The sequence below is a fragment of the Perissodus microlepis genome, chromosome 13, assembly GCF_051167445.1.
Source record: "Perissodus microlepis isolate ML-2025 ecotype Zambia chromosome 13, ASM5116744v1, whole genome shotgun sequence".
NCBI classification, from domain to species: Eukaryota; Metazoa; Chordata; class Actinopteri; order Cichliformes; family Cichlidae; genus Perissodus; species Perissodus microlepis.
In genome coordinates this window covers 4947403-4966642 of record NC_140473.1, presented here as the reverse complement: position 1 = coordinate 4966642, position 19240 = coordinate 4947403, and the positions used below count along the sequence as shown (strand labels likewise).

Below are 19240 nucleotides of genomic sequence, written 5' to 3'. Positions count from 1 at the left end.
GCAGTTGTCTCAGCAAACACCGTCACATTTGTAATTTGGGGTTCAAAAAATTCCATATAACATTTGGACGTGTGTTTAGCTGATAGAAACCGAAACGTCCTTGCTTTTTGCGGATTAATTAGATATAAATATTCTTTCAGGGATACGAACCGATATGTTCACCCATAAGAACTAATTCCGGTTCACTGGGAAGCTTTGAACTGCTTTCTGGAAAGTGACCATTGTTGTAATCAGGTCGAGGCTGTTATCATTTCCACTTGCTGACTTTCTTTGTGTTTTTTACGGATTTGCAGCAGAAAAACAGCGCAAGCTTTTTAGAGTGTCATGAAAGAAATGTCAAGGTAAGTTATGCATGTGACACATTTTTTCCTCATGAATGATTTTGCCCGCGTTTAAGACAATTCTGAAGAATAGGCTAAAGGCTAACGTTAGCAAACTGTCACAACAAGGCCTGCAGCCTTCGTTTGCTGGCTGTCTCGCTTTGTCGCTGGTGGGAAACTGCAGAGTAAATGTGTCAAAATACCCGCATAGTTTCCACTTGTTGGTTTTATTTGGGAAAATGACAACTTTTAAAATGTCTTCCTGTCGAGTCGTTACTTAAACCAATTCTTCCGTAGCATCCGGCTAACGTTTTGCCAACTTGCTAAATTAGCCAAATTGTTAGCTTCCCGTCGTGTTTGTAGCATCTCTGCTAACGCTCGCACGCTGTAAGGAGAGGTTGAATAGTGGCACTTTTTAAATTTGCTGTCTTGGTCAACTCGCTTTCCAAGTTCGACATTGCACACAACTATGGATTTAAAGCTTGCTGTGTGTGAGAGATGTGATTTAATCAGGTTGCTGTCTGTGGAGTGTTTACACAGTATAGTGTTCGCGGCAACAGAACAAGCTAACTGCAAAACCCGACTGGTGTTTATTGAAGTCTTGTTAACGAGTTGGGTAATGGTTCATGTCTTGTTCTTACTGAGCTTGAAACTTTAAAAAAAAAGTGTGCTAAGTGGTGGTGTAGTATCTGCTTTTTGATCTGTTGTACCACGTTTATCGCAGCACCATGCCTAGTGGGCAGCAGCCTCAGAAACACTATGGCATCACCTCTGCGATTAGCCTCGCGCCCCCACGAGAAATAGACCACCACTACACCAAGAAGCTCTGCGATGCAATGAAACCTTTTGGAGTGTTTGAAGATGAAGAAGAACTCAACCATAGGTGAGGAATGCATGTTCTCTCTCTCTCTCTCTCCCTCTTTCTTTGTTAATAATATACCAATCACCACAATACAGTTTTTGAATATGTTGATTACAAACCTATGATTTGAAGAGCTATAAGCATTTAAACTAAGCCTCTCTGATATCTATTGTCTGCATTTTATTTGATGTGCACATTAACTAAGTGAATGTACATGGGCATGTAAACTCTTAGGACAGGTGACCTTGTGAAAATCATTTTCACTCTCTCAATGAATTTGTGGAAATGAAGGATTGTGAAAGAAGTGTCAGCTAAAAAGTCTTTCTTTTCAGACTTGCAGTTCTTGGGAAGCTGAATAACTTTGTTAAAGAATGGATTGCAGAGATCAGTGAGTTAAAGGTAGGTTCTGCTTGGGAAGCTGAATGATTTCTAACCCTATTACCAATTTCCACCCCCAGAGTTCATTTTACGTTCATGCTGAAGTGAGATTTACGGTCCCAAAAATGTGTCTGCCTGTTTGCGCAGACACATGTTCACCCACCCCAAACCTACTGTCCTAAATCATATTTGCTTCCACACACTCCTCCAAAGTCCTGACTGCCTGTCACTGGAAGTGGGTGATGTGTCATCCTACTCTTGATTAGTTGACAAGTGGGCCAGAACAGAAAAGGGAGCAACAGTGGAGTTCGCTGGGAACGGGTGAACTGTGGAAAAAGAATTCAAAGATAAAAAGAAAAAAAAATACAGCATGAAATACACAGACCCTAGCTACTGTAGGCACTACTTTTTTTTTTTTAACATTTGGTTTCACTTCAGCTCTTTGTGCATCAGAAGTTTGATCTTCTCTGTGTCTGGAGGAACAACAATCTTACAAGCAAGAGTGGCCCACAGATCAATTCTACCACATACTCTGTACACTACCTCCACTACGCTGATGCCTTTCTGCAGGCCTGGAGTGGACAGTGACCGCACCACCACCACTGGGCCATAAATCCCATTTAAGACTAGGGCTGTTCTACTGTCTAATGCTTGTGCTTGTTTTTGTTTTGTTTTTTTAACTGTTTATTGAGTTAGGCAAAATTTTTGCAGAGTTTTACAGAATTTTCCACTCTTCATAGCGGTGTGACATTAATTATTGGATTAACAGGGGAAAGCCCTCAATTGAAATGAGCTTTATCAACAATGCATGAGGATCACTGCAGATGTCCACGTGTTTAGCACTTTATTTGTGACCCCCACAGAAACACTGTGCTACAGAGGCACCAACTACGCAAGCACCCTTTAAAGAATAAATAACAGGTGTCTATTGAACCAGCAGAGTATAATCTTTGCTTTAAAGTTTCCTCGTCCATGAATATGCAGAGCCATATGACGACATCCACATGCCTGCCAATTTTTGTGACTACTCAGCTGCACTACAAAATAATAAATACCTGTGCAGTAAAGCACAAATGGTCTTTGGTGTCTGCATCTCTCTATGTTTCCAACCAACTGTATTCCCTGTCTTGGGCGAAGATGATGGGGCTTAGTGCTTTATGAAGTGTTTAATCTTAAACTGTCTAATCAGACACTAAAGTGACACTAACACTTTCTTCTGTTTTGTTAAAAGTCATACTGATTTCACGGTTTCTTATCTCTGCTCTACAGAACCTTCCACCATCAGCTATTAGCTGTGTTGGGGGCAAGATATTTACATTTGGTTCATACCGACTTGGAGTGCACACAAAAGGTATGTTTATCTGTTACTCTAATAATTTAACATCTTGTCAACGTGAAACCTGTAGTGTATGATGATTGGCTGGTTCTTTTGGCACAAAAAGAGCGTGTTAGCTGAGCATTATTACCACCTATTGCAGAACCCTGTACAAGCAGGTGTGCAACATTGTTTTTGAAAAGCTCAGCTCTCCCTGACCGCACTGAAACACAAGGCTGTCATTGTCATGTTCCTGTGCTATTGAGTGGTTTTGAAAAGGCTAGTTTTGGGGTCTGAAAACTGGGTAAACAAACACTAGTGTGAATGTGGTTTGAGTCTGCCATTGTTTTAAACAGCTGGCCAGTGTGACAAAAGGGTAAAATCTTTATTTAAATACAAGAGTATAATAGTGATTTGCACTCTTCTCATTTTTTTAAAGTTACCTGGTTAGCATGTAAACTTTGCAGTATTTTATATTTCAACCTTTTGCTTTCTCGGACAGAATATATTATATATTGATATATTATTGTAATTGTAAATATTTTTCTTAGTAATGAGCAATCACATATTCCAAAACTGCAAATGAACTTCTTTGTCTTTCATTTCAGTAATTTTAGTTGCTGCGGAATGAAAATGTAGTGCAAACATGCTGTCATTAAAAACCTGCGATGTCACGTATGACAGCCTGAACTGTATTACACTTTAGTCCAACTTAATGCAATCACGTGTGAACTACTGTTATGCATTGGTGTTTTTAATGTGAGACAGCAGTTACCAGTCCTGTGTGAGATAATGAGCCGTTATGGTCACAAACATTGCAGCATCACGTACCCAAGTTCCACCATCCTGAGCAAATTTGGAGATAGCTCTGTTAAGCTAAGGGTGCACAGTGTGTTTGATTTTGTTTTGGTTTTGTTTTTTTTCCCTGCTTCTCGTCAGTTGAGCTGATTTTTTTTATTTTTTAATCTTTGTAGTCCTTGCCTAATGCCATCTTGGGATCTTCGTAGAATTCTATTGTAGATTTCTTCTATTTTACTGCCATGTGACACTCTTTCAAATCATGTGTCATATCAATCTCATGTCTCACTCTTATAAAAATGTTACAAAAATGTTTTCCCAACTTCCTTCCACACACCTACAGTTGCCTCTCCTGACTTTACTAGAAAAAAATCAATAGCACCATCAAGTAGACTGAGAAAGCAATGGATTTTATTATTGTAGTGCTAAAACTCAATTTATATTTGAAATTTGTGTAATAAACAAAGGAAGGGAATTGCTGTTCGACAAACTGATGCGACAGTTTCTGTTATGCTGGCCACAAATTGTCTCTTACTTAAGTGATTCAAATATTCCAAATGTTTATCAAAACATTTTCATCTATATGGCTAATATTTAAACTCCTTTGTTAAAAATCTGCTCAGTTTTGAATGTTTCCTGCGTGTTCTTCCTTTCTAGTCCCCTTGGCAGGTTTTTTTTTTTTCCCTCATGTAAATGTTCAGTAATTTAGTCACCTTGAACATTGCTACTTCCTCTAAACCCATAACATTTTCTACGCTAAACATGAGCAGTCATTAGGCCTGTTGTACTCAATAGTTGCAGAACTTCTTTGGATGTTTACATACCTAGTTTAGTATTTCCTAAGTCTGTGCTTTAAACCATAACGTTTTATCATGTAATCTTGACTGAACCAACTTTACTATAATTTAATTTATCAACCCTTTATCCTGCTGATCAATCCAGATGACACTGATCAAAGTAACTCCTCCTTACAGGAGCTGATATTGATGCCCTATGTGTGGCTCCACGGCATGTAGAAAGAACAGACTTTTTCCAGTCTTTCTTTGAGAAATTGAAACAGCATGAAGAGATTAAAGATCTCAGGGTAAGTCTTGTTGACACAGCGGGGGGGGGGCAGACTGACCTACAGTGTCCTCAGATGTCCTTTGTTTGTTGTTGATGAGGCCTTTTGTTTGTTCTCTACTCCCTCAAGGCTGTTGAGGATGCTTTTGTACCAGTGATAAAATTCAAATTTGATGGAATTGAGGTGAGTTTCATTGTCACCCAAATGATAATCATGATTACATCAGTGCATGCATACAGATTAAAGTAAACTAATTACACTACTGTGTTGGTAACATGCTTGCTGCAGGGTACTTTGTGCCATGTTGCTTTGGTCATGTTTCCCATTTCAACAAGTATGAAGGGTTAATCCCATGACGCAAACATTTTTATCTCTAATGTTTTATGTCTCTGTGTGAGCAGATTGACCTGCTTTTTGCCAGATTGGCCTTACAATCCATTCCAGACAACCTGGACCTGAGGGGAGACTCCATCTTGAGAAACTTGGACATTCGATGTATCCGCAGCCTTAATGGTGCGCTCAGTGGTCACTGCTGATCTGAGGCTTTAAATTAAAACTGACACATCTCCAAAGTTTTCCTAATGGTAATTTCCACAACTGTAACACTGCCTTTTTTTTTTTTTTTTTCTTTCTTACAGGTTGTCGAGTAACTGATGAAATTTTGTACCTGGTGCCGAACAAAGAGAACTTCAGACTGACACTGAGAGCCATCAAACTCTGGGCAAAACGTATGTGTGCTTGCACTTTCTATGTGTTTGCCGTTGTTTGCGTTTATTGTATTTATTTGCACTTGGGTTGTGTATCCCGTATAGAGGTTTAGGACGTGGCGTCATGCACACGTCGCTCAAGAGCTGCCATATTGGACATAATAAGCGTTAGCAATCATGTCTAATCGCTCAAGTAGTTTAAATAGAAATTGGATACAGGCATCAAATAAACAGTATAATGGCATAACAAATATAAGTTACTTGAATTTTTAAAATCACCAGTGTCCGTTTGAAACAATATTTGACCATTTAAAATTTTTACATGTATTATCTCTTTGTAGTTTATTATTATTTTTTATTTATTTTATTATTATTGTCTTCATCTGCCTTCTTCACCACTACACTCAGCTTCTCACCCTCCTCATCTTAAGCCTCACTCCTGAGTTGAAGTTAAATGGTAAATGGCCTGTATTTGTATAGCGCTTTACTTAGTCCCTAAGGAGCCCAGAGCGCTTTACACTACATTCAGTCATCCACCCATTCACACACACATTCACACACTGGTGATGGCAAGCTACATTGTAGCCACAGCCACCCTGGGGCGCACTGACAGAGGCGAGGCTGCCGGACACTGGCGCCACCGGGCCCTCTGACCACCACCAGTAGGCAACGGGTGAAGTGTCTTGCCCAAGGACACAACGACCGAGACTGTCGGAGCCGGGGCTCAAACCGGCAACCTTCCGTTTACAAGACTAACTGCCAACGATCGCCCCAAGTTAGAGTTATAACATGAGTAATCCTATGTGAACAAACTTAGTTTAATCTCTATATTGTTGCAATTGGTTAACGGTAGCAGATCAGACATGTGACCCTCCCGTCTCTGGTCAGCTGACAAGAGATGGCTAAACAACAACATAACATCACAAGCTAACGTCATGCCAGCTAACATTAGACTCTAGCGTCCAAAGACTTTCAACTGCTTTCCCTCTGATCAAACTTTGATTACATTCTCAAATCACCAGTGTTTATATTCTAAGTTCGAATCTGCCCACATAAGATCCAAAGTTTCAGGAACAACCATAAATGGCAGCAAACAGGAAATAACAGCAGCACTTACTGACGGAAAATTACAGATATCCTCAACAATTCATCTCAGTGTGACTGTCGTTAATCAGAAATGAGCTATGTTGACCCATTGATAATGTAAGGGATAATGCACAGAGAGGTGCCAATATCAATATCGTGGTCCATTTGATCCAGTGACTACAGTCAAGTAACTAGAGTTTGTTACCCATCTTGACACAAAATACTGATAAACATTCAAACTTTTGAAGACTTGTATATCTCGTTCTAGGGCTGTGCGATATGACCAAAATCTCATATCCCGATATAAGAATTATATCGTCCCGATAACGATATAAATCACAAAAATGTAACATTTTCTCTAAATTCTGTGAATCTCGGGCAGCTCGACTTGCGGGAAGTGTTTCCAGCTGCGCGTCATGTAGCTGGAGTCGAGTGTTTTAACCGATGCATGAAACGATACATTTTTAGACATAAGTTGTAACGGCCGCTGTTTTCTTTGTGAGTATTTATTACACGGCGTGCTGCGGGGAAAAGCCTGTTCTAACGTTTGAGTCTAAGGTTTATTTTTTAGCACCTGGCGGCTCTTTTTTACTTCTCATCCGTAAATAATCTGCTCTTTCACGTGATTCAGTTTATTTTGAAAAGTCTCAACAGGATCTTGAGCTTTATTGTGAAAGGTTTATGTGGAACATAAACAAGCGGACACGCGATGCTGTTACCGTCGTTGTTGTTAACCACAACGCATAAAAACAGGCGTTTGTCCGTCGGTAGTGTGGTTATATTAAATATAAGAGAAAGAGAGAACTTTAAGAAATTAATATAGCCACTACAGTGACCATCAAAGCGATGAAAAAATATTGCCGTAAACAGTTTATTTTGCGACACCACGAAACAAACAATAGCGTAAAATGAAACGATAGACGTTTTTAATATCGTCATCCGATATATATCGTTATATCGAACAGCCCTATCTCGTTCAATATAATGTTTGATATAAATCGTGTGGTGTGATGTTGGGGAGAACGCCAGGGTCACAGCATCAGTAAACACACTAAAAGAGGGGAAGTTAACATCCATCTTCAGCTCTTCCCTGCCAAGTTTCTCCACATAACGAGCAAGATGCTTGTCATAAAGTGTTTCGCTTCCTCTGAGAGAGTATATACACTTGTTTGTTTATTCATAGCTGCTATAGTGTGTCTCATCTATATGTGGTGTAGGTTTTTCACTATGTTTCAGGATTATTACATGTCCGAAATGGCCGATAAGTTAATGCCACGTGGTAAGCGGTCACATGTCTGCAAATCCTCTGTGTAAACATTTGTGTTTACTATCACAAAAGCGCTCCTCCTGTTTTTCTCACATGTCAGTGTATAACTCAACAGAGTGGTTAGTGATGCTCTTCTCAATAACCTGTAACATTTCCTGTGGCTGCAGGTCGAGGAATCTACTCCAACATGCTGGGCTTTCTGGGTGGAGTGTCATGGGCTATGTTGGTAGCCAGGACCTGCCAGCTCTACCCCAACGCTGTGGCTGCCACACTTGTCCATAAGTTCTTCTTGGTTTTCTCTAAATGGTGAGATTCTGCAACTTATCGTCTTCCGCTTTTTGGCAGCGTCTCACAGCCCAAATATATTTATTTACTGCATTCATTACCTTCCCCCTGCAGGGAGTGGCCGAATCCGGTGCTTTTGAAACAGCCTGAGGATAGTAATTTAAATTTGCCTGTGTGGGACCCGAGAGTGAGTATTACACCAGTGTTTTACCTTCTTATGGTATTGTTATGCTCTCTGTTTTGCACATGTATTGCTGTGTAGACACTGGTAAAGCTATCTGGATGGAGATATAAGTTTGTTGGTGTATTTTTTAAATTTGGCTCGACAGCTAGTGTGTAGGTACATTTCACATCTCTTATTTCATGTCTCCTCATCCCTATGTCCTCACGTGACCACGACATTGATTGGGTCCCACTCATGAGCTCCAGTGCTCTTAACTCTGCTCGGAGGAGGCCTCCCAGAGCAGAGCAGTTTGGAGGAAGGAAGACTTCCCACATGGACGTCTTGTCAGATAACACACCCCTACAATAGAAAGTGCATTAGAAACTGAATAGAGCAGAAATCTTTTTTTATGGGCGTCTCATTTATTTTGGAGACTAAGCCCTTCGTACTTTCTAGCGCTAGTATACATATGGCAACCGTACCCTAAGTGGTAGGGCTGAGTGGGGCAATGGTGTGTGTACAGAATATTTCAGGACATATTGAGACTCTTTTTTTTTTTTTTTTTTTTTTTTTGCAAATGTAACTCTGTTCTAGCTTGTCAACCTCACAGAGCCATGGGAAATTACTTAAACTGAAGAAGACGTTGAAGCTATTAATAAATGACTTGGATCTGTGTAAAAATAAAGAACATTTAATCAAACTTTCTCGGGATTTGAAAAAAATCTTTTCGTCTGAACATTTGTTGTTCCTGTGATAGTTTGGGTGGTTTTTAATGAACAGTATTTGGTGGTTTGGTGGCTTTTAAATGAACGTGGCCTCCTAATTTTGCGTTTTGATGTAAAAAACAAATTGTTTTTGAATGTGAAATGACTGTAGGTAGGTGATTGCATCCTTACACCAGGGGGTGCTGCAGAGTTGATGAGAGGGGGTATTGAGCCTGTTCTCTTACAGTCAGAGCAGGAGCAGCTCATCTCTTTCAGTCTTTTCCTTTTCCAGCTGTTTCATATGTTTGTTTTTATAACTTTGCTTATAAATCTCTTTTCAAACTAAATGCTTTTTGCCTTAATTGAAAACACTCAAGCTCTTTGTAATTACTGTGTCATGTTTATTGTGTCCCTTCAGCAATAAACACTTTTTAATTGCATATTGGTGTCCTTTCCGTTCAGTCACTTGGCGACTGCTGAGCTGTAGGCTGAAAATACCGTTTAGATTTTATTCATGCCACATGTTTGTTTTACGCCGAGACATTCATCACAGTGTGGACTGTTAAAAGCACAAACTGTTTATTTCCTGGTGGTAAGTTGGCATTCGGCCGTAGGTCCTCCCCTCTCTCTTAAATACAGAAAAGCAAGTATCCAGTGTAAAACCAATCATATGCAGGATACTTAAGAATGTGTCCCACTTTTGTGACAGGCTAAATCCAGATTTGGTGATGCTTATCATGCAGCTGGTGTTAAGGCTCATTGTGCACATAAAATTTCAAGTGTTTTGTAATGCTGGCAAACATGAATAGCTCTCATTTGATGTTAAAGATTAGTTATGGCTCATAGCCTTTTTTTAAATTTTAAATTTAATTTTTTTTGTTTTTTTAGAAAGTTTCTTTAATTCCGCCATCCTCACATTGCCTGAGGGGAAAAAATGCAAATGAGGGAAATTTAAGGCAAGCAGAGTGAATTGGGATGTACTGTGTGGGTGGGTGGGATGTGTGTACCTTTAGCTTTATGTTGCTTTTGTGCGTGTGGGTGTGGGTTGTGGTGAAATTGCTCTTCTCATTCTGCTCGGTGGGTGGAGTGCACTGACGCAACAGCTCCCTGATCTGCAGTGAACCCAACAAGAGTCCCCTGTGCTGCGTCTTTCCTTAATTAATCGACCTTTTTAAATTCTAGGTGAACCCAGCTGACAGATATCACCTGATGCCCATCATCACACCTGCCTATCCCCAGCAGAACTCCACATACAACGTCTCCACGTCTACACGTACCATCATGAGCGAGGAGTTCAAATACGGTAAAGAGTGAATCAGCAACGTAGCACTGTGAAGTCACTTCATCAGTGTTTTCCAATTTACACTGGGTGTACACGAGGGCTGAGTCATCAAATCCATCTTCGTTCTATCATGAACAGGTCTCAGCGTCACAGATGAGATTCTTCAGGGCAAAGCAGAGTGGTCCAAACTGTTTGAGCCGCCCAACTTTTTCCAAAAATACAAGTGAGTGCTCTGTCTGTGCGTTTGAAACCGCCTGAGGATAGCAATGTAAGTGTACCTGTGTGGGACACCCCTCCCCTCCCCTTTGCTTTTTGCTTGTTCTACATTTTGAATTTGCCAGGTGCATATTTAAAAAAGACAAATATAATTTATGCAGCTGAAACAAACTAGTGCAACTTGCTCTACACCCCCCCCCCCCCCCCCCCCCCCCCCCAACAAGTTATTGTTTCTGTGGTGTGGGCAAATTTGAGTCATTCTGTGGTCACTTTGGGTGACTCACTTTGTTTATGAATGTTCCTCCCACACGCAGTTTCTGCTAGCTTTCTGTTGGTGCTGCTCTGTTACTGGAGCTACAATGGTCACCTGAGCAGTGGTGGGACTGTCGATGCCCAAAAACTGTGGATTTTGCTCCTCGGTGTGGTATTGAGGATTGGTACAAGATCATTAAGACTGCACAGTAGTGCATCAGCAGACCAACACCAGTCTCTGTGCAAGCCTGAGGTCTTTCAGGACCTCTGGATTTATTATTTGCATAACTTCCATCCATTCTCTTCCGCTTATCCTTTTTAGGGTCGAGGGGGGGTGGAGTCTATCCCAGCTGTCTCAGGGCGAGAAGCAGGGTAAACTCTGGCCATAACTTGTCTAACTTTATTTATTTTCTTTTTTTTTTTGTGGTAGACATTACATTGTTCTCACTGCCAGTGCATCCACAGAAGAAAACCACTTGGAATGGTGAGTGTCAAAGATCAGGATTTCTAGTAGCTCAGGAGCTCTAAATCTGTAAATCACCATCAGCCATCATTGTCTTTGAAATTAATTGATACATTTGAGCCTGCCAGTTTGCATGCCAGATTAGTTTCACTTCTCATGTGTGTGAATTTCATCTGCATTTACAGTCATGGTACAGGATCATCTATGTAAAGTGTGTATGAAAAAGGTGAATGTAGCTTCGGTGTGTGACAAATTAAGCTTTTGCAGAAGTGTGTGACTTTTGTTCTTTTTAAAACAAAAAGTGAAATTGTTTAGATGTATAGGTCTTCATCTAGAACCTCAGTAAACTCTTTCCTGATGAGTTTAGTCTCAGCAACTAGTGTCAGGTCTTATTAAAGACAGTATAATGATCATTTTTGTCTGATTAAGTCCAAAACAAGGATTTAACAGGCCTAACTTGTGATTGTGAGCCCCATGCGGTTTCCTTAGGTTTCTCTCTGAGATTTGCGGCAAGAGCCAAAACACTCAGCTTGAAGCTTCAAAAACAGGCCTTCACTTAATGGGTGATGTTACAGTGACTATATCCAGCCATCTTATACAGTTTGTCCTGCACATCAGTTGGAAAACTGTACCTAGTGCACTGTAACTGGGCGATTTGCTTCATAGTGTAGTCGTCCTATTTCCCCGTTGCATTGCCACTGGGTGCCTGAGAAGTCTACCATTATGATTATGCTGCTATTCACCATTCATAAAGTACAATACGTCTCATACATGCACACAAAAGGAAAAAAGCGTAACAGCTGCAGCAAGAGTCACATTTATAACACACAAAAGTTTGTATGTTGACATACAAACTTTTGTCATTAGTAGTATAACAGTCATTACTGTTATCCTGGGTCCACTGTCATGGGGTGCACATATTTGCGTCGTTCAGACCAGATTCATGGACGCGGAAAGTGTAATCAAGGCTGAGCAGTCAGAATTATCCTCCTGTTTTCTCTTATTTGATGAAGATTATGATGAATCAGTGTTGCTGCGTCACATACACACCAACCTCAGAGCACGCAGGAGTCAGAGTGTAGATGTGTGCGCACTGTGTTGCAAACATAAGTTATCTGTGAAGAATTGACGGGAATCTGCGGCTTTGTAGGTTGAATTTAATGCGGCTCTCATGCATCAGATAAGTATAGATAAAAATCACCTTGATTGGTGGAGTTATCACCTTTAACTGTGACCATCATCGATCGATGACATCATTGCCTGTCAGCACAGCCTTGTGGTGTACCCTCCCTGACTACGTCCGAATGTTTTTTTGTTTGTTTGTTTTCCCCAGGATCGGCCTGGTGGAGTCAAAGATCCGTGTTCTGGTGGGAAACCTGGAGAGGAACGAGTACATTACCCTGGCTCATGTAAACCCCCAGTCATTCCCGGGATCTAAAGAGAACCGGAACGAGTGAGTCCAACTTCATCCACAGACGCTCAACCAGAACATCGAAACAAACGCATATTCTAAGGGAGCGTGCTCTTTTTGTGTTTTTCTCCAACAGGAACGATTTTGTGTCAATGTGGTTTATTGGGATCATCTTTAAGAAGGTGGAGAATGCAGAGAGTGTGAACATAGACTTGACATATGACATCCAGTCTTTCACAGACACTGGTAGGTCTAACCTCACTCTGCGTTTTAAGTGAGTTGAAGGAAAAATTGCTGCTAAATCTTTTCGACCATTCTAGGAAAAAGGACAATGGCTTGGGGCTTTTTTCAGCATTAACATGTGCTCTACTTTAGTGTATATATCAGGGAAAACAGGTGAGTTTACAAATGAACTGAATGGAACTACTGCAGAAAATACCTTTCCAAACATTTTAGCTCCTTTTTCCAAAGGTTTAGTTCAGATGTTTGTTGTTGAGGTTTTATTTTAAAGGGATCCTATGAGATGTCAGTGTTGTGCCTAGTCTTTATAGTCTTTTCTATGTCCACAGTTTGCAAAAGCTGAAGAGAGTAATAGTACCGAAGCGAAGGCAAAAAATGTTTTTACTGCCGCACCATATCTTACGGCAGTCCTTCCCAACAGAGCATACACACACTCTCTCCATCCTATCCACACAGAAACAATCGTTTTATTTCCAGAATACGCAAGTAGATTTTATTTTTTTTAACTAGGCTTTTGAGTCCTACTACTCAGATTCACACAGTGTGATGAATCATTCGTGCGGCTGTGTAACATACAGCTCTGAAACGTAAAGTTTCTGTATGAGTCAAACAAATCTGGTGGCTTTCAAAAGCGCAGGTGATGAGTTCAGTTCTCCACTGAAAATGGGCTGGCTGACGGCAAAGTAAAGTGGGGGGGAAATGTTTTTTGGTTTGTTTGGTTTTTTTTAATGTTTATTAAAAATTGTTTAAAAAAAAAAACTATAGTTTTTGCAACTTTAACAATCAATCATTTACTGTGGTGTGTAGGTTGTGTGCTTCTGCTGCTGTAGGTGCAGAATCTCATCTCAGGTGTTTCACTGAGTAAATTGGCAGAAATGACCGGAGCTTATTTGTATGATTTTTATATGTTTAACAAACATTTATATACACCTGTAGAGGTTGTCTGTCCTGTCAATGTTAACGTGACATTGTGCACATCAGTGTACAGACAAGCCAACAACATCAACATGCTGAAGGATGGGATGAAGATTGAAGCAACACATGTGAAGAAGAAGCAGCTCCATCAGTACCTGCCTCCTGAAGTGGTGCAGAAGAAAAAGAGAGTAAGATGTTGTTCTGCGATGCTTGTCTTGTTTTTAGGTTTGTTCTCCTCCTTTAACAAATCTGTCCTCCCGCAGAGCATAGCAGAGTTGAACCGTAGTTCTAATGGTGGCAGCTCTAAGCGGCTCTCCCTCGACAGCAGTCACCTGGACAGCTCCAGAGACACAGACTCAGGGACTCCCTTTAACTCCCCGCCCAGCAAACCCTCCAAGCCTGCATCTGACACAGACGACAGGTATGATGCACTACTTGTGTGTAATTTTTACTGTTAGTGTTGTCCTTTTTTTCCTAATCCCCTTTTACCTCATAAATACAGTTGTCTTCAAATTGTTGTCATGTTTTCTGCTCTTCATTTTGCAGCGTCAGTCCTCCTAAGCAGCTTTTTGTGGAGGGTTCTCCAGCACCTGTTGCAGCTGCTCCTCCTGCTGCTGCTCCTCCTGCTGCTGTTGCTGCTCCTCTTCCTGCTCCTGTTGCTGCTGCAGCTAAAGACCAGGGCATGTCCATCCCTGTTATTGGTTCAAGTGAGTTAAAATAAAATCACACAGGGACTGTGTATAATGCATGTTTTACTTTGCTTCCTAACAGAAATGTCGATTTAAACTGCAATACTTTAATTAAGGAAATGCAGAAAGTGTTACTGTGCACTTGTTAAGTTGGTCTCTAACATGTCCTCTTTTGATTTCCCAACTCCATCACCTCCTCATCCTGAAGAACCACCTCTTAAAGCAAAGCCTCCTTCCCCACCAGCCAGCAGCTCCATCACCAGCAGCACAAAGCCTACCGCCACCAGCAGCCCCAAAGAGGAGCCCAACGGCCTGGAGGACTCAGTCAACGGAGCTCCTTCCAAGAGACCGCACTCGCCCACACAAGAGGACCCGGCCAAGAGGCCAAAAAACACAGACGTAAGCATTTGGACAACTTATTGACATGTTTAAAAGAATGGACCAGATACTGACACTGTTGTGTTTTGCTGCTGCAGGTGGTGTCAAATGATGACGCTACCTTCAAAGAACCATATCCACCCTCGTCTGACCCGCAAACACACGGAGAAGCATCCAGCATTGTAGGTGTTACTGCTGCTGTGTCTGCCTCTGTTAACTGTTAATAATAAAGGATTTTCTCAGTAATGTAAAGCAATAACAACAAATTACATTTTCTCTTCGTTAGACTTCTCTTGCTGGATCAAAGGCAAAGCCCATTCCAACCATCGATACCTCAAGAACACAAGCAAGTTCTTTATTTTTACTTGTTAAATCACTTATTAAAAGACGAGGTGATTTCTAACACTGCTGTTGTTCTTCCTCCCTCAGAGACTTCCCAGCATGGAGCTGCCTGATGCCTCCTCGCCTCTCCCTGCCAGTAACAGCTGTCGTGTTGTGAAAAATTCCATTAAACTGGCCCTCAACCGCCACAAGTGAGTTTCATCAGTTATTTATATGTATGGAATTTCCCCCCCCATCATATTTAGTAGTTGAAAGTGCTGCTTTCACTGATGCAATTCTGATGTGCTGTTTGTGTTGTCCTGCTTGTTTTTCAACGTGTCTGTGCAGTATCACACCTCCCAAGCCGCCCGTGTTTGAGGACATCCTCACCACAGACGCTCCTGCTGCCAGCGAGGAAAAGGGCATGTCCATTCCTGTGATTGGCTCAAGTGAGTATCTGTTTCAATAGCTTCTTTTCATAAAACTGCACATCATTAATTAGAAATCAAATAAATTACAAGCAACAAACAAATGGCAGCGATGTCCATAAGATTTTTTGTTTTGTTTGTTTTTTTTAATAAACCTGTAGTAAAGTCACTGCTGCGTCCTGTCAGTTATCAGAGACTATATTTACCTTTCTTGTTTACTTTAAAAGGACAAGACATTAATCACCCTGCGATCTGGTCATTTACAGGTCGGCAGAACAATCCAACACCTGTTTGAAAAACACTCATGGCATACTGCTGCCTGTGGAATATCAAAGAATTAATAGGGTCATATATCATCAATTGCATCAAATCATTTAATCAAGCTTCTGTAATCAAATTCTCCTGTGCTTTTATTTATTTATTTATTTATTTATTTTAAAGAGCTAAATAACCCAGATGTGTGTTATCAGGGTTAGCGATCCTGGTTCTTGGATCAACGACATGCCCAAAAGTAAAATGAACAACTCCTTTAAAAAGATCAACCTTTTTAATCAGATAAAAAATGAGGTAAGGCAACTTCAACCAATTCTTTTATTTTTCAGGTCGCAGTAGCATTGGATTAAAGATTTTTCGACAAAATACTTATGAACCAGCATGTAATGGCTGGAGCAAACGCAGTAACAAACCCCAAAGCCACACAGGACAGCACAGCATTTGTTTTAAATGGTAACCATCACCTCAGCCTACATTACCAGCAGCTGTCCTAGAATTAATTGTGACCTCCAGAAAGGTGATCTTGCACTCATTTCTGAGTGAGGCACACTACATTAGTTCAGATGTTTTTTCCATTGCACCGCTCAGCTGTCGACTTTGGTGACGCGTCAGAGCTGCTAATCGCAAACCACACTCATGCATCTGTAGTGCTGCTCACTACAGGTGTTCTTTAGCGACCTGCTGCGTTTCTGATTTGCCCCACTAAACACCACATTTTCCATATCATTTTAAAGTAAAAGCAGAGCTTTGTTTTGCTTTCCTTTACGATGTTGAGTTGGTCAAGTAAGATTTTAATCTTTGTGATCTATTAGATTATATTGTGTGTATATAAGAAAGTGATTTTTTTTACTTTTTTTTTTTTATATCTTATCCATTAATGAAAGTCCAAATGTATTGCATAATTTCTCCATTAGTTTGTTAGCACATGCTAAGCTAAGATATAATACAAAGGCTAGTGGAAAAACTCACCATTTCCGTCCCAATCTTTCTCTCTGTAGAACATGTGACATCCAAACATGTGGTGCCTCCCATCGGCAGCTCCATCCCCACGCTAGTGAGTCGAGTAGTCGACCCTCTGAACGGAGCAGCCTCCAAGAGACCCCACTCCCCATCGTCGGAGGAACAGGCCAAAAGGCTGAAAGAAACAGAAAAGGCCAGAATCCATATAGCTTGAACTGCCAACAAAGACTGGATTCACACAGATAACCGAGGTGAGGGGCTTTAAGTCAAGTCAAACACCGAGGACGTGACTTCACACAGGGACAGGCGGCGGCGTTCAGGTCAGTCAGTCTGAAGCGTGAAGCAGCACAGACACCTCACCTCAGACTTCGAGATTACAGTCTTGCCAGTGGATAGGGGATTCGGCCATTGCTGTCACACACTCACAGCCAGAGGGGAGTTTAACCCCTCTCCCGAAGTCTCGGAGATATGACACGAGAACTAAAGCAGCAGGTTTTTGTTTTTTGTTTTTTTCTTTTCTTTTCTTCTTCTTAACTCTGTGTTTAGAAATCTACACATTACAAGAGGAAAACATGCTGTTCTTCTATTTCATCATCTCCTTTTTCCAGTTTAAAAAAAAAAAGAAAAAAAAAAGGCCCTGATCATTTATCAGCACTTGCTACACACATTTCTGGTGTATGCTGATTTTCTTTTACTCCTTCGTTTTCTTTTGTCCTCAACAGAAACCTGTACAGTAAATGTTGATGTACATAACTTTTTTTTTTTGTCTTAAAAAGGAGCAAAAGATCACCGTTAAAACTTTTGACCATTCTATTGTAGTTTTATCTAAAAATGGAAAAAAAAAGTATATAAAAAAAAAATGTAATTTTTCTTTGTTTTCTCTACTGCTTGTCCAAAAACAAACTGTCCGGTGCCCTGGATATCTTCAGTAGATACTGCATAGGTTGCAGGGAGGGTTTAGTGAGGGTGTGCTTGGATGTGACTGGATACTAAAACCACAGCTCATTGGACCAGCATGGACTCCAGGTGTAGGCGCGCAAATGATCTTGGGCAACACAAGAGCTTCTCAGGGGCTGGTAAGGGCAAGAAAACGTTGTCATGACAACAGGAACGGTCACCAGAACCATATCAAAGTGCCACAGACGCTTATAGTTCTATTTGTCTGAGCTTCAGTGTCGCACCCGTCCGTCTCTGATTGGACAAGAAGGCTGACTTTTTCTGCTCACGTTCGTTCAATCCCTAGATGTCAGAAAAGTGTCCCGACACAAAAAAGTGAGCGTTGAACGGTTTAGACGCCGCGCCCCCCCCCCCCCCTCTCCCCCAAAGTGCTTTCTATGTCTGTGATTGGCTGATTGCCTGACACCTAGTAATTTCGCTCTAGTCCATCAGGAGGACTAAACAAAATGTTTGGAAATACTGCTTGACCCCCTCCCAAACACACACACACCCCTCCACCTGTTCACTGTGGTCTGGTTTTGCTTGTGAAGTGTGATCCTTATAAAAACCTGGTCCCGGTTGTGAGTGCATTTCATGTCCTTTTGGGAAGTTTGTGGTGCTTTGTGACAAGAAAAAAAAAACAACAAAACAAAAAAAAAAGATGGTTCGAAGCTTTTTGAAGAGTTGTGAGTGTATGCATGCATATCTGGTTGACTGTGTGTGAGCGTGCATGCATAGATGGCTGTGTTTATGTGTTGGAGAGAGACAAAATTCCCTTCTATTTGGGTGTTAACCCTCTGCGCCTCCTGTGGAGGTTCTTAAAAGGCATCTCCTGGGGCCACTAGTGGCAGTGGTGGTGGTGAGGAGAGGGGTCAGGAGATAACTACTTTCTTGCCTTGCCTTGCCCAACCCTCCATCTTGAAGCTGGGTGTCTTTGCATTTGATTTCAGTACAGAGGATATATAAATATAAACATAGTAAAGTGTAAAGCGATGCTAATGGGGCGCCCTCTTCATTGGAGCAGGTTGACAGTTGGGACATAGGCTTTCCAGCATCAGTTTCCCCAACTAAATGTACAGAGAACAGTTTTTTCAAAAGGCATATTCTTCATTATTTGGGGGTTTTCTTATCACTTTATTTATATTTGCATATTTGTACCATGTGATTTTTTTTTTTTCTTTTTTTTCTTTTTTTTTTTTTTTAAATAGCATTCATAGCAGGTAGGTCTTTTGAATCTGCACCACTCTGTTTCAGGCAACTCATGTTTTACTGTTCAGAAACATTTAACAAAACAGGTCGTTTAGATGTTTGTTTCTAAAAATGTATTGAAAGGGTATTTTTGTATGTGTTTATCACTTCCTTTAAATAACTGTACACCCATTAAACCCCTAAAAACAATGTGCTGTCTGTGGTTTGGTTTGTTTTTTTTCCTCAATTTTATAATTACGCCTATGACAACGCCGTAATGGGAGAAATGGGATTGGATGATAACTGATGTGCCGTGTTTGATTTCCTGGAAATGTTTATC

The 19240-nt window shown here is 40.9% G+C and overlaps 1 protein-coding gene across 1 annotated transcript; it reads left to right on the top strand.

The window, feature by feature from the left end:
* The first annotated feature begins 71 nt into the window (after positions 1–71).
* Positions 72–19110, top strand: papolg (poly(A) polymerase gamma). Its single transcript, XM_084947714.1, has 24 exons — positions 72–341; positions 1045–1203; positions 1515–1581; positions 2830–2911; positions 4648–4757; positions 4866–4919; positions 5138–5249; positions 5375–5464; positions 7964–8102; positions 8196–8268; positions 10131–10251; positions 10369–10453; positions 11129–11182; positions 12495–12614; positions 12709–12818; positions 13794–13915; positions 13991–14148; positions 14274–14434; positions 14625–14815; positions 14893–14976; positions 15081–15140; positions 15224–15327; positions 15464–15564; positions 16815–19110. Exons 1-24 carry the CDS (start codon positions 325–327, stop codon positions 16988–16990), a joined length of 2550 nt encoding a protein of 849 aa, XP_084803840.1. The 5' UTR covers positions 72–324; the 3' UTR covers positions 16991–19110.
* Positions 19111–19240: the final 130 nt, after the last annotated feature.

What these genes read in the sequence shown, in the direction of transcription:
- papolg (XM_084947714.1), top strand. An exon ending in TCGATACCTCAAGAACACAA is followed by an intron (nt 15,141 to 15,223) that starts GCAAGTTCTTTA and finishes TTCCTCCCTCAG; the next exon opens with AGACTTCCCAGCATGGAGCT. An exon ending in CTGGCCCTCAACCGCCACAA is followed by an intron (nt 15,328 to 15,463) that starts GTGAGTTTCATC and finishes GTGTCTGTGCAG; the next exon opens with TATCACACCTCCCAAGCCGC.